Source organism: Protopterus annectens, chromosome 13.part0, assembly GCF_019279795.1.
Source record: "Protopterus annectens isolate FY-2018-M chromosome 13.part0, PAN1.0, whole genome shotgun sequence".
Lineage (NCBI taxonomy): Eukaryota > Metazoa > Chordata > Ceratodontiformes > Protopteridae > Protopterus > Protopterus annectens.
The window spans coordinates 1,348,489,047-1,348,512,704 of record NC_056747.1 but is presented as its reverse complement, the minus strand read 5'-3'; the positions used below and the strand labels follow the sequence as shown (position 1 = coordinate 1,348,512,704).

Here is a 23,658-nt window from a genome sequence, read left to right as displayed (position 1 = left end):
CCAGCCATAAACAAACTATACAATAGAAGGAGGAAGCTACTACATGATAGAGCAAAATCCCAAAAAGGGAAGGCATCTCTGATCAGTATTAGCAAAAAACTACGGGCACTCATAAAATCGTCTAAGGCCAGCTTCGAGAGAAACATTGCATAGGACACTAAGGATAATCACAAGGCTTTCTTTAGTTATGTTAGGAACCTGGGTGGGAATTCCCAGATATGCTCAGAATTAGTCCAAAATGACAAAAAATACACCGAACCCACAGACATTGCCAACATCCTAGCAAACAGGTTCAGCGCAAACTTCTCCCCCCCTTCCCCACCAAAAGGGCAAATATCTATCCCAGCAGAGTGCCACCCCCCTGACATCTCAGATGCTCAGGTAAGAGCCGCCCTCTCCAAAGGAAAAAACACAGCATCAATGGGACCAGACAGTGTCCCGGGCTGCGTCCTACATGAACTCCAATATAAATGAATTGTTACGTTGGTCTTTGTTGCTACACTAATTTGTTTACAAGGTTAGTCTGACTGAGGCGACCCTTTTCAGCGGTGTCCTAGGTAGAAAAGCTGCACATAGATGAGATGAGGTTCAGAAATACAGACATACAGCACAAGATACAACAACTTGACAAAGCAACATTCTGAAAGCTTGTGTTTTTACGGCTGTTTTAGTCTGATAAATAGCCATACTGTGGTATTCTTTGACATTTTTATTTTGGTTGTTGGTTACTTGACTCGACACCTGTTGGAGCTTCCCTTCATTATGGATTACATCAAAAGCATACTGGTGTCACCAGTAATTTAAATAAAGAGAGGTCCCACATAAGATCTGTCAATTTTTTTGAGACTTTGTGAATTAGATTTTTGCAGCATCATTCTTTAAAACCTACCGATTTTCCATTGTACATTTGATAATATGGTTAGATTTTTTTTGTGTCATTGTTACCACTCTCATTTTTTTTAACTCGCATTTCTGAATAGTATTCCACAATTCTACTGAAAATGGGATGACTTGTGTGGCATTTGATATTCTAATTTTATGTTAATTAGGTGTCCAGATTTCTGGCTGAATGTAGCTATATTTAAAGAGACTTTGTACCTGTTTTCAATGTTTGCAGGTTGAGAGGTATGAGTGTAATTATATCAGGCAAACACATTAGGTTGCTAATAATAAACAGATTTGTAAATATGGCTTCACTTCTATCTGCAGACCAAACCAGTTGCCTTTGCTGTCCGGACAAACGTGGGCTACAACCCATCTCCCAGCGATGATGTCCCCGTGCAGGGACTTGCGATCTCCTTTGAGCCCAAAGACTTCTTGCATATCAAAGAGGTAAGAATATATTATTTAAGCTATTGTAAAGACCAACAGCTGTGGTATGATAGTTTTTGTTTCTAATGGAAAGTATAAATTTATAACTATTCCTGTTGTAGTTTAATGGTTTCATTTTTATTGTGCTGAAAAAGAAATGCAAGTAAAAAAAAAAAATAATAATAAAAAAAAAAAAAAGAATATTCCTAGCATGGCTGACTTTTAGTTTGGGAACCTTATAGCCTGAAATTCAATGGAGTGCTATTTTATGTGATGTACTGGGTTCACTAGTATTTGATTTCACAGAAGTGTTACTGACAAAATATACCTCCTACTGAGTTCTTTGTTCTGGGTTCTTCTCATAGGTTCTTGATTTTTGGCCAGGGGACATGTTGCGTGATTGTGGGGAGTTATCTGAAAGCCGTGCTGTAAACAGAAGATGTTTCAGCTATTTCGGCAGGTGGGGGAGGGTTGCTGGTAGTTTTCCTACGTGTACACTTTGCACTGTGCCAAGTAATTTTGGCAGTGACTGGGACATGGTGGTAGACCAGGGGCCTGTCGTATCTGATATAAACCTGTGGTAAAGCCCCCCGCCTGGCATGTACATAATGTAACATAGCAGCCATCTCAAAACTGCTGCAGTTTACTTATGATCTGATAACCTTCTGTGACCCCTTATCCAGACAGCCCAGCCCACAGGATGAGAGGTTGTCGTATGCAGTCCGTACATTCTGTGCCCCCTTATCCAGGCAGCCCAGCCCACAGGATGAGAAGTTGTCATACACAGTTCGTACATTCTGTGCCCCCTTATCCAGACAGCCCAGCCCACAGGATGAGAGGTTGTGGTGCACAGTCCATACATGTGTGCCCCCTTATCCAGACAGCCCAGCCCACAAGATGAGAGGTTGTGTATACAGTTCGTGCATGTGTGCCCCCCTTATCCAGACAGCCCAGCCCACAGGATGAGAGGTTGTTGTACACAGTTTATACAATTGTGACCTCTTATCCAGACAGCCCAGCCCAAAGGATGAGAGGTTGTCATACACAGTTCGTACATGTGTGCCCTTATCCAGACAGCCCAGCCCACAGGATGAGAGGTTATCACACACATTTCATACATTCTGTGTACCCTTATCCAGACAGCCCAGCCCACAGGATGAGAGGTTGTCATACACAGTCCATACACATTGTGCCCCCTTATCCAGACAGCTCAGCCCACAAGATGAGAGGTTGTTGTACACAGTTCATGCATGTGTGCCCCCTTATCTAGACAGTTCAGCCCACAGGATGAGAGGTTGTCATACACAGTCCATACATGTGTGCCCCTTATCCAGACAGCCCAGCCCACAGGATGAGAGGTTGTCATACACATTTTGTACATTCTGTGCAACCTTATCCAGACAGCCCAGTCCACAGGATGAGAGGTCATCGTACACAGTCCGTACACATGCCCTCTTATCCAGACAGCCCAGCCCACAAGATGAGAGGTTGTCATACACAGTTCATGCGCATGTGCCCCCTTATCCAGACAGCCCAGCCCACAGGATGAGAGGTTGTCATACACAGTCAGTACATGTGTGCCCCCTTATCTAGACAGCTCAGCCCACAGGATGAGAGGTTGTCATACACGGTTCATACATTCTGTGCCCCCTTATCCAGACAGCCCAGCCCACAGGATAAGAGGTTGTCGTACACAGTTTGTACATGTGTACCCTTATCCAGACAGCCCAGCCCACATGATGAGAGGTTGTCATATATGGTTCATACAATTGAGCCCCCTTATCCAGACAGCCCAGCCCACAGGATGAGAGGTTGTCGTACACGGTTCGTGCACATGTGCATGCATGTGAAAGCTGTGGACAGGTGGCCAGCTTGATATGTGTATTTAGCCAGACTTCTTTGCATATTTGGAAGGGACAGTTGTGGTTGGGGGACTTGGGGTGGGCAGTTATGGACATGGGCATAAGTTATACTACTTGCTAATCTTTTTTCTCTTTTATCATGTTGTTATATTTTAATATTAATGTCAAGCTATTACATCTGTCCTGCTTAATGTAGTCCCGAAAGCAATGCTCGTCATACAACAAATATCTGCACTTCACCTTGCCATCATAAATAACTGTACTTTTACCCACAGAAATCTGACAACTACAGTGTTGTTCGTGTTTCACTGTTGCAGTCATCAAATTTGGGTTATCCCTGCCAGGCCCGAATACCATAGACTTACTATTTCTGCGTCGGTTGCTCTCACTTGAGGACTGACGTCAGGTTGTCAATGGTACAAAGAAAGGCATCCGACACCATTACATCAGTCTTTCTTGCTGTGGAGCCCAAAGCAGAAGCAGTTCGCACAAGTGCCAGTCGGCCGCTACCTGAGTTTCATTTCCAAATTGTAGTTGAAGCCTTCGAAAGTGAAGTACCCCGTTGGGGATCCTATTTTCTTGCACTAACCGATGTCAGAAAAAGTTAATAATTGTCTTGCCTGTGGAAAGCAAATACCACACCGAGACTTCCATTCCTACTGCATCACTTGTCTAGGTCCAGACCGCGATTTCACTCGTTGTGTCTTCTGTGCTCTGTTTAATGCCAGAACTATCCTTCATCGGGCCCTTATTGTAACTAGATATTTCTGTTTACAGTCCTCAAATTCTGATATGGCTTTGGTACGCCATCCAACAGTGGATCTTCCGAAAAAAATTAAAAATAAAGACAGAGACAGACTGCACAGGACTGAACCTTCCTACGAGGCTTCCATTAAGCTGGTCGTCAGTCCTCTGGAACTCAGTGAGGTGCTTTCGTAGCCCCTGATACCCACTTCAGTTAATTTGCAGGACGCTACTGAGACCCTTTCAGAGTCCAGTATGCCACAGAACTCTTCTTTTTCTAAGGATCCTGTGGTCATCTCTACTTTGAATGGGTCCAGAGCTGCTGTGCAGATACCGGCTTCTGAGGAAGTCCTTCACAACACAGAATCCCGACATAAACCGATGTATTCTTTCACGACTACTGTTCTTTCAAAAACAACTGAGTTCCTCAGGCCCAGGGGTTGAATCACACCCAAGAAACCGACTACCCATTCTCAGGAGCCTGCTCCCTTGCCTCAGTCTGAAATGCTTAAAATGGCAGAAGACCTTATCATGCTGATTAGGGGCCAGTCAACTCCCTCAAAAAGGAAAAGAGATACGTCTTCAGTAGTTTTGTCTGAACAAGACTCAGATGAATCCAATGCATCTGACTATTAAGTAATGCAGCCACTCTCCACTTATGAGGATTCTGATGCAGAGGAATCCATTCCTTCAGCCTCTCTCCCAGAGGATTTTTCCTTTGTGGAAACCATGCTTACATTAAGGGAGCATTTCCAATGGGACAGTCAAGACTACCCTAGTCTGAAAAGAGACTCAGAGAGTTCTTGGACCTTACACAACACAGGCCCTTAGCCATCCTCCCAGTCCTAGATGTGGTGGATGATATCTTCCTTGAATCCAACTTGAATCCAGATGCCCTGCCTCCTGCTCCCAGAAAAACAGACAGGTACTACAGAGTCCCTGACTCACATAAATATCTTTTTAAAATCCTACAGCTGACTCTGAGGTCATTACTCAAGGGCCTAAAGGGATTAAAGCAACCTCAGCTAAGAATCCCACCCCCTCAGACAGGGATTCCCGAGCACTGGACAGATGGGGTAAAAAAGTATACACCTCAGCTACTCTTGCTATCAGGGCACTAAATTATCAGTTCCATGTGCTTAAGTATCAGCAACATACCTTGGAACTCCTTAAACAAAAAAAAATCCTCCTTTTTTGCATGGGCAGAATCTAAAGAGTTACAGGACTCAATGAATTCTGCTGGTCAAGTAACTAAACACACTTTGCACTGTGTTTCTGATGCTCTTGAAGCTTCTTGCAGGGCAGCAGTCACCAGATCTGTCATTTGAAGACATGCATGGCTTAAGGAACAAACCCTGCCAGACCATGTCAAATCAAAATTGTTGGATGCACCCTTGCACAAAGACAACTTGTTTGGCAGTAAAGTAGAAGAAGTCTTAAAAAAGATGGAAGACAAAGCAAAATCTATGCAGACTGTTAAATATTTCTTACAGGTCCAGCCCCCTAAGTTCAGCAGGCATTTCCCCTCCAAGCACTGGTCCTTTCCTGCTCTGTGTAGACAGGGCCAACCTAGGTCCTGTGGAAACAGACCCCCCCCCCCAGACAGCAGCCCCAGGGGTTGCAGAGATCCAAGCAGTGGACTTCCTCCACTTCAAAATCAGGGAGTTCTAAGCCACCCCCTTATGGTAAGAACTCACTGCCCACCCTCACTACCCCTAGGAGGAAGACTTTCTTTTCACTCAAGCACCTGGGCCACCATTACCAAGGAACAATGGGTTATGAACAGCATGTCTCAGGGGTACAAATTCTTCTTCCACACCCTTCCAACCCCAAAATGGTTCCCAGATCTACCACCAAATCAGTGGGCAGAGGCTCAAAAACAAATCCTTTCTCTGCTCTCCTTGGGGGCAACATAGCGCGTTCCTGCAGAGCAGATAGGCCAAGACTTCTACTCCAGACTTTTTCTTGTGCCCAGAAAAGAGGGCATATGGCACCCCATCCTTGATCTTTCCATTGTAAACACCTTTCTGGTGATCCCAAAATTCAAAATTCTCACCCTCCAACAGCTGCTACCCATGCTCTCCATGGACGCCTGGCTAGCTACCCTGGACCTGAAAGAGGCCTACCTCCACATTCCTATCAGGGAGTCTTGCAGAAAATATCTCTACTTCAGGGCAGGATCTCAACACTTTCAGTTCTTTGCACTTCCCTTTGGCTTGTCACCTGCTCCCAGAGTTTTCACAAAATGCCTGGCTCGAGCCATTGCCTTTTCTGCAGACAAAGAAATATTCAAATTTACCCCTACTTGGACGACAGCCTTATTCAGGCAGACACCCCAGGAAGAGCTGCTCAAAGACCTGGCCTTTGTAAAGGACCTACTAACCTCCCTAGGGTACACAATCAATGAAAAGAAATCCAAACAGGTACCCACCAAATGGATAATCTTCCTGGGAGCAGGTCTGGACACAGCATCCCAGATGGCATACCTTACACCAGAGAAACAAATTTTCCTGTCAGTCTACTTCTCTCAACTGACCACCAGACCCCAGCTAACTGCAAGGAAGATCCTGCAAGCTCTGAGGTTCATGGCATCTTGCATTCTACTCATTCTATATGCCAGACTGCATATGAGGAAACTTCAGTGGTACCTAATGAGCCTTTGGTGTCAACACTCTTGGGATCTGGAAACTCTTCTGCCTATAATTCCTTGCCTGAGGAGAGAATTTATTTGGTGGGCAGCAACATGCTTCCACAACAAGGGACTGCCCTTCTCCCCACTCCCTACCACCCACACACTCAGCATAGATGCTTCAGACAACACTTGGGGTGCACATCTGGATGGCAGGTGCATACAGGGCCAATGAAACCCCCAGCAACCCCTCTGCACATCAGTCTAAAAGAGGTGATGGCTGTGCAGCAGGCCTTAATAAGTTTCAAACACCTTCTTCATCCAGGTGTTCTCCTGATCAAGAGAGACAACATCACTGTGATGATGTACATCAACAAGCAGGGAGGGACTCACCCCTACCCGCTGTGCAGGCTGGCCATGACCCTTTGGTTCACAGCCTCTTTCATGCAAATACACCTGTTAGCTCAATAACTGCCAGGCTCTCTCAACTCCCTGGCAGACCAATTAAGCAGACAGCTCTTGAGCCCCCATGAATGGCAGCTCAACAAAAGCACCTTCTTCCTAATAACTCAGAAATGGGGAACCCCGAAGGTTGACCTCTTTGCCTCCCTCACCAACCACCAGCTCAGCAAATTCTGCTCCAGGGAACATCACTGCATGGCTTGGAAAGTGGATGCCCTGTCCTTCCCCTGTGTAGATCTCTCGGTCTATGCCTTTCCTCCCCTACCTCTCATTCCCAGGGCACTGCTCAAAGTAAGGGAGGAAAAACCAAGGACCATTCTCATAGCTCCAGACTGGTCCAGACAGCACTGGTACCCCTTGCTGCGCAGTCTGTCCCCGCTGCCTCCATAGAATCTTCCTCAGATTCCACCCCTCCTAACCCGGAGGGAAGGGAAACTCATGCACCCCCAATTGCAAATACTAAATTTGGCAGCTTGGCTTATACCCTAGCCCCTGACCAATCTGCCATCCTCAGTAAACAGGTTCTGGATGTTATCCAAGAGAACAGATGCCCTAGCACCAGAAAGTCTTATACAGATAAATGGAAAAGGTTCTGCACCTGGATCCAGGCTAAGGGGGCCAACATGTCACAGCCCTCCATCCCTCCCTCTCATCCTGGATTATTTAGCTGACCTGCTACACAGTGGTCTGTCATTCTCCTCTATCAAAATTCATGCCTCTGCTATTTCTACTCACTTTCCCACTGAGCAACCTCTCTTTTCAAAGCCCCTGATTAAACAGTTCCTCAGTGGGGCTAGCAACGTGAGGCCCCCCAGAAGGGCCCCAAAACCAGCTTGGGAACTTAACTTTGTCTTGGAAAGGCTCACCCTGCCCACCTTGGAACCACCTTCTTCTGCAGAGCTAAACTTTCTCTCCTGGAAGACAGCCTTCCTCCTGGCCATCACTTCAGCCAGAAGAGTCTCTGAGCTGCAAGCACTCATGGCTGTGGAATCCTTTATCATCTTCCATGCAGACAGGGTATCCCACAGAACTAATCCATCCTTCATGCCCAAAGTGGTGTCCAGTGTGGCTCTCAACCAATCCATTCATTTACCCACCTTCTTTCCTAACCCCCAAAATAATGGGGGGAAGGATTCTGCACTCTCTAGATGTGCACAGACAGCTCAGATGTTATCTGGACTTGACTAAATCCTTCAGAACGTCTGATCGATTGCTGGTTAGCTTTGCTACAGGGGCAGACGGCAAAGCCATCTCCAAGCAAACCATTTTCAAATGGATAGCACACTGCATCCATTTCTGCTACAAACCTCATAGTAAGCCTCCCTCCACGGGGGTCAGGACACACTCCATCAGAGCAGCCTCCACCTCTGCAGCTTTCCTCAGAGGAGTCCCCACTAGGGATATCCTGGAGGCTGCCACCTGGACATCTGTTCATACTTTACCAGGCATTACCACCTGACTCTCTTCTCCAAATCCAGGGCAGGGTTTGCCTCTGCAGTTTTGCAAGGCTTCCTTGACTGCCTCCACTCACTTCCTCAGCTTTGGGAATCTATCCAAATGTGATGACTGCAATAGTGAAACATGAAGAACATAGTACAGTTGTGTACACTTACCATAAATGTAGATGTTTGAGTGTATTCACTGTTGCAGTCCTGGTTTCCCTCCCTCCTTCACCCTTTCTCCTTTTGTTGCATTTCTTCCTTGTTGTTCTTTCCTTACAATGGACTTATTGGTATTCATCTTCTACTGGTGGGGTTCTTCCACCAGAGCCTGGCCTCCTTCTTTGGGGGCTCCTGACAGGTTAGGGCAAGAAAAACTGATGTAATGGCATCGGATGCCTTCCTTTATACCAATGACGACCTGACGTCAGTCCTCAAGCGATAGCAAGTGACACACAAATACTAAGTCTCTGGTGTTCGGGCCGGCCGAGGGCTACTCTGGCGGGGATAACCCAAGTGTGATGACTGCAACAGTGAAGACACTAGAACATCTACGTTTATGGTAAGTGTATGCAGCTGTACTTTTCTTCTTCTAGATCTTACACATTATCATTCTCCCAGCAACCCTTTCTTTATTTTCTCTGTATCCATTTCACAGAGACTTCTATTCCAGTGCTCATCCTAGAGACATTAACTGACCACTGCTTGATAATTCATCTAATTTGTTACCTCTAATACAGTCAATTAACATTTTGTTCTATCATATCCGTCTCCCACTTGGTCCCTGTACCTACTTCTGGTCCACACTAACCTCTCATTCCCTTCAGTAAATGTTTAGGTGCCCCCATATTCTATTCTCCTCCAGTCTGCTGCTTCTGTGCCTAAAAACTTGATTTTTAACCACCCCTCCACCACTTGTAGTTCCGCTTTTTCTTCGCAAACTCCATTTTTGACTAGTTTCCCAGATCCTCCTTCAAGGTGCTCAGTCTCTCATTTTTCATTTTTCTGTACCATTTGTCCAGGAAACATTTGTCACACAACTTTAGTATGTCACTTATAACCTTTTTCTGTGGACTTGTCCCTATATGTTGACCTAGGTAGATAACATGGGAGAATCGAGGTTCTTATTAATTCTAGTCCCCATATCTGTGTGCATATTTTATCTGCCCATCTGCAGAGATGTAGCTAGATAATAACACACCTAGTGATCATCCTAACATGAAGACCAAAAAACTATAAACTATTTTCTACTTTTAAACTGTAACGGAGTGCTACAGTTTAGATCACACACGGAGTGCTACATGGTCAGTTTTGACCTGAAATGCAACACTGGCATTTTAATCTCCCCCTGCACAGAAGAACAATTAGGATTGGACAATCATGCACCCTAAAACCTTGAGCCTTGAGTAGCTGCCCACCTTGCCCCACCTTAACTACAGACTATAGATCTGTCCAACATTTCTCCAACACTCTGTCTCAGTGAATACCAGCTTTGTTTTCTGGTCACCATTTCATAGGTTTATGAGTTCATTTACATACAAAAATATGGCTGTTTTAACAGAAAAATGTTTGAAAAATGAGTGGATACATTATGAATTGATATCTTTCTTTGTACAATGTCATGTTTATTTATTTATTTATTTATTTTATTTTACATTTGTTAACCGGGCTAGTCTGACTGGATATATTTCCATTTTCAGCAGAGGCCCGGGGAGAAAAGCTCCACATATGGACATAAGAGATTTATAATGAATACAAATAACAAGTTACAAATAACAAGTTACAGACTTGTAACACTTCAACCAATGCATCTTGATTACAAAAAGAAGGCAACTGGAAAAACTAAAATACATTCTATTAAACATCAATACAACTTCTAGAACCTGATAAATAATAAGAGAGACCAGGGAAAAGAACTAAAACATTGAAACCTAAAACTAGATTACAAAGAAGTACACTACCTAGACTATCTAAATACTATCATCTTTAGCATAATTACATATTGTAGCATGAGAAGAGAGAGTAAAGGGACAGGAGTTAGCAAAAAAAAAAGCAGTAGAAGGGCAGTGTAGAGTTGATAAAGATATAAGCTTCCTGGGAATAGGGTCAGAGACACAAGGAATAGGATTTGTGAGGAGAAGGAGGCAAGGTGGTGAAAGGCCAGTTAAGGGGGGGGGCATAAGAAAAGGGAGAGGAGTGGTAGGTAAGGAATTAACATTTAATCAGGATTTGAACAGGGACACATCCAGTGGCTTTTCAGGTAGATTCTAAGGTTTTTGTTTAAACAAAGTAGTAGATGCCATGGAAGTAAGTTCAGTAGGAAGTTGATTCCAGTGTTTACCAAGGCATTTGAGAAGAGGAGTCACCAGCTAGGTTATTAGATTTTGTCAAGGAAACTAGCAGTTTGTTTGATGAGCGGAGGGAGTTTAGATTAGAATATGTGGTTAAGAGGTTAGAAAGTGCAGGTGTATTTTGACTTTGGTATAGAGCTCTATGGACAACTGTAAGTTGGGAAAGAAGTAGTATGTTAGACAGTTCAAGCCAGTTAAGTTGCTGCAGATTTAAACAGTGATGTGTTCTAAAAGGCTTACCAGTAACAAATCTGGCTATGTTATTGTAGGTGGTTGATAGTTTGTGAAGATTGTTTTTTGAGGTTAGTGTAGATTGGTGAGGCATAGAGAAGAGTAGAGATGAGGTGAGAGTGGGCAAGAGTAGCTTTGGCTGGGGAGGTTAAAAAAGTCCTAATTCGATAGAGAGCCGAGTTTCCTGTTTACATTTTTAATGGTATTATTAATGTGACAGTCAAAGGTAAGGTTGTTGTCTATTGTGACACCTAGCAGTTTGGTAGTGGGGTCAGGTGATATAATGGTTCCATTATTAGATAAGATAGTGAAATCTAGTGCAGGGGATCTATTAGAAGGCTTAAAGAGTAGGAGTTTGGTTTTTTTGCGTTAAGGAGTAGGCAACGTTTTAAGAACCAAGTTTTGACTTTGGAGAATATATCTTGAGTATTAGTTTGGAGTTCAGCAATGGATTTAGCAGAGCAAATTAGTGTGGAGTCGTCAGCGTATTGTATGCATGTAGCCTATAAAGAGGGAGAAAAGAAGAGGTCCGAGGATAGAGCCTTGGGGGACCCCAAGTGAGATAGGTAGAAGAGATGATAGTTTCTTATCCCAGAGAACGGCTTGTTTCCTATTAGAGAGATAGGAAGTGAACTAGTGGACAGCTTTAGGCTCTAAGGAAAGAGATTTGAGAATTAGTATAAGGAGAGAGTGATTAACCATGTCAAAGGCTTTGGATAGGTCGATAAAGAGAGCTGAAGACAGGATGTTATCATTACGATTCTTGTTAATCAGGTCAGTAAAGGAGAGGAGGCGGTAGTTGTGCTGAAAAGGCCTAAAGCCATGTTGACAAGTAGTAAGAATGTTGTTTTTTATTAGGTGGTTCATTAACTGCTGGTGAACACATTTTTCCATGATCTTGTGGGGACAAGAGAGCTATGGGTCTATAGTTGGAGTAATCATAGGAATTACCTCCTTTGTGTAAGGGTATGATGTGTGAGATTTTCCAGATGTCAGGTATGGTTTCTTCACTTATAGTTCTATTAATGAGAATGGATATGAGATAGGCTATTTGAGGAAGCTTTTGAAGGAATTCAGATGGAAGTTGGTCTGCTGAAGGGGAGCATGGTTTGAGTTTATGGATACATTTCTGTATAAAGGAGGTAGAGATGGGTAAGGTTGGTAGTTTGAGGGATACAAGGTCAGGGATGTTAGTGTTGTCACTAGAGAGATGAGAGGCCAAGGCATTAATAGTGTCAGTAAAGAAAGAGTTGAAAGTATTGGCTATATCAAATTCTTTCCAGACCCAGATGGGGATGGAGTGGAAGTCTGTCCAGGGTGAAGAAGTCTATTTAGGGTTGACCAGAATTTTTGAGGGTTGTTGTGATTAGCTTGCTGGAGGTTACTAAAATAACTCCTTTTATCAGTGAAGATGGCTTTTTTGGTAGTGTTTCTTAGGTGCCTGAAAGTCTGTTGGTCTATAGGAGATTTGCTAGTTCGCCATTTTTTCCATGCTTTATTTCTAAGTAACATTTTTGTCTAGTGTCATTAGATAGCCAAGGGGCAGGTTTAGATTTAATTCGGATGGAGTGTTTTGGAGCATGGTAATCTAGAATTGTTAGGAATGTGGTGTTAAAGTATTGGACAGCTTCTTCAAGAGTCAGTGTCTTTACTGGGTTCCAGTTACAGGCATTTAGTTCAGTTTTAAATTGAATAGTGTTGAAATGTTTGAGATCACGTATGGTTCTAAAAATTGGAGTATTGTGGCATTTTCTGTCTTATAATATAAGTTAAATTGTGATCACTAAAGTCATCAGGTAATGTTCCAGACTTATATTTTAGTAGAGGTTTATTCACGAGAATCCAATCAATAATACTTTCTTTGTTATTAGGTTTGTTTATCCTAGTAGGGGTGCTTATTGTCTGTGTAAAGCCATGGAGGTTGATATGAGAGGTTGGGTTATTAGTGTTAAAATAGGTCCAGTCTAGATTAAGGTCTCCTAGTATTATGGTTTCTTGTGGGTGGGTGGAGGTGGACCAACTGAGGATATTTTCTAAGGTAGCAATGTTGTTGGCTGGTGGTAGATAAATACAGATTATATAGATAGATTTTTTGGTTAAGTTGAAGCTTTGAGATAAGAAGTTCAGACTTGCTAATGTCCAGGTTGTCACAGGGTACTAATGTTACATTGAGTTCATTTTGAATAAAGAGCTACTCCTCCACCTTTTTTAGTTTAGTCTTAAGATGTTGTAACCTGGGGAGTGATTTCATTGTCTGTAGTGAAGGGTTTTAACCAGGTTTCAGTTAAACAGAGAATATCAAAGGAGTGGTGTTTAAGAAGGGAGTGGAGATGGGTGATTTTGTTATTTATACTTGATGTTAAGATGCCCTATGAGTAGGGTATTAGTGTTGGAGTTTGGTATCAGTGAGGAAGAGTTTAGTGTGGTTGGGATAATGTCTGATGAGGTAGGAAAGGCCCTGGGTTTGGGTGAATGTCCCCATCTGCCAAGGTAGAGTGGGTAAATTCAAGGTGAGCTTTGTTAGACAAGTTCAGGAAGTATTTTAGTTTCTTAAGCATGAGATTTTGAACTTTAATATGAGATAGCCTGTGATATTTAGCTAGGAGGAAGCTGGGGGTAGAAGTTATATTTAAGTGTGTAAAGTTTAGGCTATTGAAATCTGAGGCTGTATGTTTGGGAGTGTGGTGAAAGTGGTAATTGAGGCATGATTCATAACAGGTTAGGAAGTAGGGTAGTGTGAGAGCAAGCAAAATAATCAATAGAAGTATTTGTTTTGTCCGTGCAGTTTTGTTACAGAGTTTTAGAAGAAGTGTTGAAAGCTTTGCAGGACATGTTTATCTGTGGAGAAAGGAGTTAACTAAGGAGTTAGATCAGATTATAGAATTAGTAAGAGAAGCTAGAAGGAAGGGTTAAAGTAAGTATTTGTCTGTGTGTGGGAGGGTGGAGATAGGGGAGGTAATGGAGGAGGGTGTGTTTGGGAGGGAGGTACAAACTAGAGTAAGAGTTTTGGATAGGTGTAGTCAAAGGGGGTGTGGTATGTGAGGTATAAGGCTGAGGGCCCGTGGGGTGGGTGGGATAAGGGGTAGGGAGGGGCAGAAATAGCTAGAGGGGAGAGCGAGTCAATCAGTTTAGTAAGCTGAAGCGTTACTGTTTCCTAAGCTATGTAGTGTAATCAGAAGGGCTTGGGGAGAAAGGTACAGGAAGATGGAGAGGAGAAGGTAGTTTTACAAAAATATAACAGGTATAAGGTATATGTAAGAATATATAGGGATTAGCAGTGGGTCCCTGAAAGGAGTAAGTGAGAGTATGTAGGTAAGCAGAAAAGTCAAGATACAGTCATCTAGAGAATCAATAGGTGAGAAGAAGAGTGAGAGGAATGCAACAGCCTGGAAAGTAGTGTAGGTACAGCGAGGGAACAGAAAAGGACAGGCGAGCAGGACGTCGCTACAGAGGTGAAGCTGGCAGAGGAGGGAGACTCTAGGCCAAACAGGGGCAGGAGGGAGTAACTAGGAAAGATGAAAGGGGAACTAGTAAACTGCAGGTAGGCAGGGGACAAACAGTCCTAACTGGAGCCACGTGAGTGCTGCCCACAAGAGGAAAACACATAGAATAATATAATTCAGCAAATAGACGTACAGTCCGTAATGTTGAGAGTAAGTATCACTAGACCGTCATTCAGGAGGAGCTAGGGGTGCTTCCTGGGTGCCAGCACAAAATGGCCTGCTTTGTATCTTCTGGGAATCCAAGTGAGATAGGCCAATAGGGACGGGACACCCGATGAGGAGCACAAGGCTTAAAATGCTGGAATACAAAAACAGAACAGTAGGGTTAGGGAAAATAGGTAACAGGAAGAAACATAGGAGGTTAGCATAGAAGAGGGTTAACATAAGATTGGGAAACAGAAATAACATAGGAGGTTAGCATGGAAGAGGAAGGAGAGATATCATGTAAGAAGTATACAGGTACAATTGAAAGAAAATAAAATATCTGCAAATCACAGCAACAAGTAATTACAAGGTAATGTACATTTCTAGTAGCACCAGATATAATGCAGTAATACAGATTACCTTAAGTAGTTATTCAAGACAGGGTCATTGCAGTTAAGAGCTAAATGCTCAATCACATTCAAATAGGTTAGGAAGTGTACATGCAAGGAGTAGGTACAGTGTATTATATTACAATTCAGTTAGGCATATCTTATGAGTTAACGCTGATCTCCCTGTACTGGGCAAACACTACAATCAAGCAGCATCAGTAGTATACTTGTTTCAAAAGAAGAGTAATTACTTAGCAACTGTGAACAGTGGGAACATGGAAGTAGGCATCATTGTCATGTTTTAAGTACAATGTTTAAATAAACCTTTAGCAATATTTATTTGAGCAAACTTTAAAACGACTAGTTAGGCATTTTAAATCTTTGATTCATGACTGGTGATTATGCCAAGAAACTAAAATAGAGTTCTGTTAGTGCAGATGAAGTTTGTTTTTGTTTTGTATGATATTATGAGTCGTAATGGCATATTAACATTTATGGGTTCCTGTTATTTCATCAAACGACCACATTATCAAATTATCGAGCAGCGTTTCATCAGAAATGCTGCTCGTCGAACTGTTCTGACTGAGATCATGTTACTGAAGGAATCAGGAAATTTGCTCTTCCCCACTGTCGTGTAATCTCAGAGTTGGTATATATAATTGGGGGGTTTCAATGAATTGCATTTGTGATGAATTGTTATTTGACAATGTGGCTGTTCGATGAAATAATATTGACTGAACCATTTATACATTGACACTCTTTTATCTGATGGAGACGTAGCTTTTATTAACAAATGGTTGGATATTATTTTGCTTAAGAATTCCTTTCTTTTTTGGTATTTTTAATAGGTGTTTTTGTTGACTTTCAAGCATAACTATAGGGCTGCAATATCTCCAGCTATGCTAAAAGTACGGGTCTATATTACCAACTCAAAAAACCCTTTATGCGAATACCTAAACGTCAACATCTGTAACACGAATTGCGAAAATCCCAAATGCAATAAACAGCGAAAAATAAAATAGCTAACTGTGAGAGTCGCCAACCCCACCACCTGCTACATACTACCTACCCAAACAAAATAAATAAACCACATACATACACTAACTAAACCCTACTTCTAACCTAAAGTAAAACACCAAAATCCTACTTCTAACCCTACACTAAACCCCACATACACAACTACACAACTAACTATGCACTATCCTTAACCCCTCCATAACCCTAAGGTCTGTAACTACCACACACGTCCCCTACAGATATACACCCAAAAAAATAAATAATACACATACATACATTTAACAAAACCCTACCTCCAACACTACACTAAACCCCACAGACACAACTATCTATGCATTATCCTTAACCCCAAGGTCCGTAACTACCGCACACTTTCCCTACAAACATACACCCAAAAAAATAAATAATACACCTACATACAGATAAATAAATCCCTACTTCTAACACTACACTAAATCTTACATACGTTACCTATCTACTCACTTACCTTAACCCACATCCTAACCTTAAAGTCCTTTCTATTTCACACTTACCTTACGAAGCTATACCGCAGACAGGACAACCATTACACTTCGACATTTAAATTTTCACTATTTTGAACGTTCGGCATTTCTGTCTTTTGCGCAATCTGTGTCGCTCTTTTCGTATTCACGATTACGGTCTTTCGATCTGGTAATAGGAACCCTAAAATTACATTACAGTGTTGGGAAAATGTGTATTTATACAATAGTAATTTCATTTTTTTTTTTTAATCTGTTATGTATTTTCTTGAATGACATGCCTTTTTGTGGTCAGATAAAACAATTCCTTGATAGAGTTTTACAGCTGTATAAGTACCATCACTTCCTTTTTAGCATTTACTTTTATCATTGACAAAATGTTATAAAACTGCATACAGAGAAAGGCTCAGAAAATATCAGATCAGTCACGTGTCACCTGGAAGAATGTAACAGGTAATGCAGTATCAAACTGAAATATGCTCAGGAGTCAGGTTACGTGGATTACCAGGTGAACAGGACAGAATGATAATTTTTGTCTGAAATGGAAATGTTGGGCTCTAAATTTCTTACCAGTGCCTTTCTTTTCAATATGTCAGTATATTGATGATCAGACCTCTCAGCCGTACTGAATTCCTCGGTATTTACCAGTTTTGAGGGCAAAATAATGGGGTGCCACGAATTCCGAGTGGCCCCTTTAATTCTTGATTTTTTTGTGTTGCCACTTTAAATTTATGGCTGACATCACCACACATCACCTGCCTTACAGGGGTGTGTGTGATGACATCAAATACTGCCAGCTGGTCAAATATTTATTTTGAACTGTTTGGGGGAAAATATGGAGGCAGATGTATATCATTTAAGGTTTGCAGAGTCTGCAGGTCTCAGCCTCCCATCAGGTAAGAAATAAAAGAATGGAACAAGCCCGTAACAGCGCTTTGTGGTATAGCCTTTACCCTTTCAAGAACTGTTTATGTGATCTGCTGTGAAAGTCCATTGTGCAAGCTCTGTTTTTTTATCTGCTAAGTGGCATGCGGCTGAAATCTAGGAGCATGCTGGGTCAAAGGGGTGTGTGTGTCCAAGCTGGGCCAAAGAGGTGTGTGTGTGTAAGCTTTATTTTATTATCTGCTGTGCTGCAAGTCCATTTATCAGATATCTGCTGTGAAAGTCTGATCTGTTGTTTAACTGTGTTGCAAGTTCCGTTCAATATACGAACATGCTGGACCAAAGGGGTGTGTGGCTATGTGCAAACTTGCAAAGCTGTACATTATTATCTGCTGTGCTGTACTGCAAGCCTGTTTTCTGATATCTGCTGTGAAAGTCTGTTGTTTACATGCTGGGCCAAAGTGGTGTGTATGTCAGCTGTATTTTATTATCTGCTGTGCTGCAATGGCATGCAAGACAGTGCAAGGGACAAAAAGCTACTTAATCCTTTCTAGTATTCTTCTTAAAAAGAAAGAAATTCACTTTTTGTTATTTTACTAGACTGACCTGCTGAAGTTACTGTTTGATGTTTTAACTCCTTTTTAGTGTGTAAACGGAGCTCTGCTCCAGAGTGCGTACATCCACTCTGGGTTTTGCATACTTCCTTGGTAAGGCCTTCAGATTTGACAGCGACTGTGTGATGTCACGGTACCCGGTAATGAGCTTGGAAAATGGCTGCAATTGACCCCCAGCCTAAGTTTGGGGAGTCTGTGAAAAATTTATTGTTAGATAAAGTAAACTACTGCAGGACTGATGAGATTGCATTAACGAAGCAAGTGCTGAAGGGTTCACTTAGTTTGGAGATAAACTATGCCATTTAGGATGAGAGGGGCACACTGTCTTTGTTTCAATTACTGTGCAGCCGCTGTGTTGATTTTAGAATCATGTTTACAGTTGTGCAGATACCAGTCATATTAGCTTCGGTTTTCAAGATGTGTACTTTACCGTCAAAGTTTTCCTTACCGCTCTTTCTTATCTCAGAAATGGGAACCTATCCTAAGTAATCCCAAAACGTATACATCTTAGGATAATTAATTTATATTTTAGTCAAATGATTGATTTCATAATGCCATTTTTCTGAATATAGATGCTTGTAATGTTAATAGTGAGCAATATTTAATGCCAGTTTTCTTGTTTGACTAAGGCTGTGAGGTCAGATTAAAATCTGTCTTGCTAAATCCGATTTTCATGTAAAAAGCTACGGTAATAATGAGCGGTAGAACAGGGTTAAGTATGAGTACCTGAGTTACCCGAAAGGCACCATTGTTGACAATAAAGTTGTCTGTCGCTGTTAGTAAGATAAATGGTCATGCACTAAAAAGGTGAGGAAGGATTTGGCTGCATGAGTGAGTTACAGGGCTGGGCAGTGCTTGTGGCCTATTTTGGTCAGACAGAAACTTTAAAGGTTTTAAGTTGGCAAAGTATTTTAGCCAGGCTAGGCAAGCTTTACATATTCTTAGCTGGTGAAGTTTTTTTGTCTGGGTTATGTGTGACAAAAATACCATCAGGCCACAACTACTGTGCACCCCTGTGCCCGACTCATCCAACCAAAAACCAAAGTCTTCGTCTTTCTTTCTTTTTTTTAATATACTGCAAGTCTATTTATCGGATATCTGCTGTTGTGATTGATGGTATCCCATAATTCCGTTGGAGTGGGCAGGGTTACATAATTATGTATGCACATTTTTATGTTAATCAGTGTACAGATGTGTACCTATTTTTCAAGGGACTTTGTCCAGATTTTTGATGTTTCCAGGTTGAGAGGTATGAATACACAGACACACACACACACACACACACACACACACACACACACACACACACACACTAACACCCCCACCCCCCCATGGCTTCACTGTACTTACCTGTACCATGAGTACTCCCATAGTTGAGGATAGGTGACTTCCATCTTTTGACTGTGTTCACTTTTACCCTACTGTAAACATTTACTGTCTAATTTCCATCTTTGGTAACAGTCACTTTTTCCCACTAGTATAAAATTTTGCTTAGCTGAGCAATTCTAATTTACGATCCTCAAAATATCTGGGGACAAGCACATGGCTAATTAGCATTAGCCATTCCCCAGGGCTGCTACTTTATCAAGCAGCCCTGTCTGCTGTAAGTTCCCATGAGTGGAACACCTCAGCAGTAGAGTGGTCTATGAATCGGAAAGAGTTAGTGAGATGCATCCCCTTCTGAGATAAGGCTTCTGCATAACAATGAGCCTTTCTGAATCCCACAGCAGGTTTTACAATGACGTATTATTTCCTCATAAAATGGCAGCATGGTTTTTACATTGTTGCTGTGGTGTAGTGTTATGTCATTAGTAACAGTGGAGTATTCTAACACTATTATTATGATATTGCAGCTTTCCTACATTTGTAATCACGTGATTTAATGTTAGTCAGATATTTCTAGTGTGATGTTGGGGTTGCTGTAATGGGTAAGGTGTTTACCTTCCAGTAAAAAGTACACTGTTCGATTCTCATCTTTGCCAGGGAATTTATGAGCCTATGAACCTGTATGACAAAACTCACATACCTTTATATTTATTGCATTATTTTTTGGTAACAGAATGCTCAGTTTTCAGTCATTGTATAGTGGATTTCATATCCTATACAATTGTGATGTAGGAATGAGCAGGAGTTACCACAATTATACCTCTCAGCTGTCTAGATTTTCGCAGAATGTCCAGGTTTTTGCCTCGTATTTTTGGCCTGTTCTTCATAAAATTTATGGTTTTATGGCAAATCACGGAGAACTGAAGCCACCAAATAATGACATACATTTAAGATTTAGGCTTTATATCCTTCAGAAAATGCATGCTGAAACAAATCCTATTATTCTATCAACTTTCATAGTTAATACAATATTTAAAATCTGTCCCTATTTTTCGACCTTTGTCCCTCCATTGTTTTTGGCTTTGACCGATTTCTTCTGCTAAGAGGTTGACAACTATGACTGCAGTGCATTAGTATCTGGAGTTTATACTTTTCTGTATGTCAAAGCACTAAACCATTTAAGTCTAGATGTTTAAACCATGGTACTTGCCGCGGTGGTACGGCGGTAGCGTTGTTACCTCACAGCAAGAGGTTCTCCCATTGATTTCTCGACTTGGCTTGGGAGTGCCTTTTGTGTGGAGTCTGCATGCCCTCCCCGCGGTTGGGTAGTGTTCAAGAGACATGCGTGCATAAACGGGCGTGCCTTTGTTGAAGGTAGGGCGTCGAGCTGGCACCTCGGCGTTTTGTAAAAATCTACTGCTAATCATTAGCGGACTGGAGTTCCGCTGTGGCGACCCCTTACCGGGAAAAAGCTGAAAGACAAACAACAAACAACTGAAGTTTTTCTGGTACAGTATAGGAAGGATTTATTTTAGCCATATTTTAATAAATATAGTTTTTGTCTCCCACTATCACACTGTCTAAATATTTGTTAATGGAACATTTCAAAAAGTAAAGTACAGTAATTCGAAAGAGTAAATGACATTTTTTTTTTCTCTTTTCATTGGCAGAAATACAACAATGATTGGTGGATCGGCCGACTGGTGAAGGAGGGCTGTGAGGTTGGATTCATTCCAAGTCCTGTGAAGCTGGAGAGCCTGCGGGTACAGCAGGAGCAGAGGATGCGTCAGAACCGGCTGAGTTCAAGGTAAAGCTGGAAAATTAATCTTATACAGAACATGGGAATTCTAAAGTTTCTACATGGAATTCATATACCTGATACACAACCTAGGAATTTTAAGGATTCCACATGGAATTTATATGTCTGACACAGAACCTGGGAATCCTGAGGGTTTCTTGTGCAATACACATTTGTGATCCAGAATCTAGGAATCCAGACATTTCCACATGGATCAGATAAATCTTCACAAAGCCTGCAATCCCTAAAGATTCCACGTGAAATTCATATATCTGATATGGAACCTAGGAGTCCTCAGGATTCCATGTTGAATTCATGTCTGTTACAGAATCTAGGATTCCTAGGTTACATGTACAATTCATGTATCTGACACAGAACCTTGGAGTTCTAAGGATTCCACTGTGGAATTCATGTGTCTGTTACACTACATAGGGTCGTAAGAATTCAACGTCACATGAACAAAGAACATTTTACTTTCTGCCTTTATAATGACATACCAAGAGGCTTCTTAGACGCAGTCCTCAAAAACTCCACAAGTACACAAACAAGAGAAGTCCCACCACAACACTCAAAACCACATTTTGTAGTGTCTCAACTACCAAGCCCATAAGGTGTAACACCACACAACCCAATGTTTTGGTCATGGGAGACTCCATTGTGAGACACACTGATGTCCCTCTCACCAGGTTGGATAAGGAAAGGTTACAGTTATTTACCTGTCAGAACATCAAAGGATTAATAGAAGTACAGCTATAACAACAAATTCAAGAACAGGGAACAGCATATGACAGAATTTCCCCAGAGGGGGAAGGTGGCCATTATTTGGCAGTTGAAGTAATATTTGTAAATAGCAATTATCTGCTTCTGTTGACATGACCAAATTGTCTCATAAAATGGTCATCAGACATTGAAGTTTCTCGATGCTTGTTAGATCTGCTGATCCCTGCTGGGTTGTTTGTAATTCTGCCCATACTAAAGTCAGACACACAAACAGACATAAGCAGATGTTGTGCAGTTGAAGAGGTAGGGTGTATTGTGCACTGGCTTCCCAGGACGCTTTGCACATATTCAGTAGTAAGTTTTTTTCTATTTGTTTTCCATATAAAATGTATCGGAAAAGTGGTAGTGTTACAGCAAGGGTTTTTCTAAGGTAAGGTGTAGTGCCAGTTTGGGGCAGGCTAAGAGTTAGAATGCATTACTAAGGTGGTGCAGGGCAGCTACCATTCTGCTGAATCTAGACAGTCTAGTATCACTTGAGCATTAAAACCAGCCAACTTACATTAAGAGGGTCTCTCTGCACCCTTGTGGCAGAAGTGTGTAGCTGAGAAACCATCTGTGTTGGAGATTGCTGGAGTGAGGCTCTGTGTGAGGCTTTCTTATTGGTAGTTTGTGTTTAAACTGTTTAAAGTTGCTTGCTTTTAAGCCTATCGTGTGTGTAGCTGCACATCGCTCAACGGGGTTTAACAGTGCCTTGTACAGACGCAAATCTAGAAACTCTTTTTTTCCCTAGACACCAGTCACTGAAACCCTCCCAGACTTCCCTGCTGCTCTTCAGGCAACTCATCTGCGCACTTCTGCACTGTAGCCAACTCACCTGAGCAGTGAGCAGTGTCGCCGCACTTGTCATCCTGATCTTCTATAGAATAAGTCCCCTTGTTAATCCCAGAGCAGTAACTGATCTAATTTCCCTCTTACAAACTAGTACTTAGGAATTACGTACTGCTATGGGCAGTCAGTTTCCCAACATTTCTCCAGCCAACCTGATTAGCATTGGCATCCTGAGGAAATGTAGCAGTTGTCTCATGTATACTGATAACCACCTGCTCCTAAAGCAAACAAATACACTATGTAAGAGATGTAACTATACCATGAAACTAGAATCAGCCCTCTCACATAACAATAAACAAGACATCAGACAGGTTGTCAGTACACACACCTTTCCACTCACACAAGACAAGGTCAAGACACATAAACCCACATACATGGAGGTGCTCACTAAGAGCCTACCAAAGGACCAGAGACTTCCCAAGTGCAAACAACCTACACATATTGCTATATGAGCATAATCCACCACTGCACATAACAATGCACATATCAGTGTCTCAACAATTAAACCCCTAAGGCAAAACAACTCAAAACCTATTCACAGACTACTCAATAGTGAGACACCCAAATGCCCCCCTCGGTTTACCTTCATGTGTGCATATTGCACACGGGCGAACAGCAAAGTTTGCAAATGCCGAATGGAAAAAGGTTTGAATGTGCAATGAACTAAGGCACAGTGACATTCGCTCATTGCACATTCGACATTGTGGGGCAGATTGCACTATAGTGAGGGTTGGAAAATGGTCCCTTTCCCCCACTGTAGTGCGATCTCAGAGTTAGAATATTAAAGTGTGGGGGGGGGGGCTTGCCCCCTTGCTTTACACTTCTTTTTTTTTTCTTTCGATATTTAT

General features: G+C 42.0%; 1 protein-coding gene across 7 annotated transcripts in view; it reads left to right on the top strand.

The window, feature by feature from the left end:
* The window catches only part of CACNB1 (calcium voltage-gated channel auxiliary subunit beta 1), a 2,104,836-nt gene that overhangs the window by 1,630,234 nt on the left and 450,944 nt on the right, over positions 1 to 23,658 (top strand). For all 7 annotated transcript variants that reach the window (XM_044055375.1, XM_044055374.1, XM_044055371.1 and 4 more), the window contains 2 exons: positions 1,210 to 1,332; positions 21,075 to 21,211. In XM_044055375.1, coding sequence (XP_043911310.1) covers positions 1,210 to 1,332; positions 21,075 to 21,211 — 260 coding nt within the window. The remainder of the gene's footprint in view (positions 1 to 1,209; positions 1,333 to 21,074; positions 21,212 to 23,658) is intronic.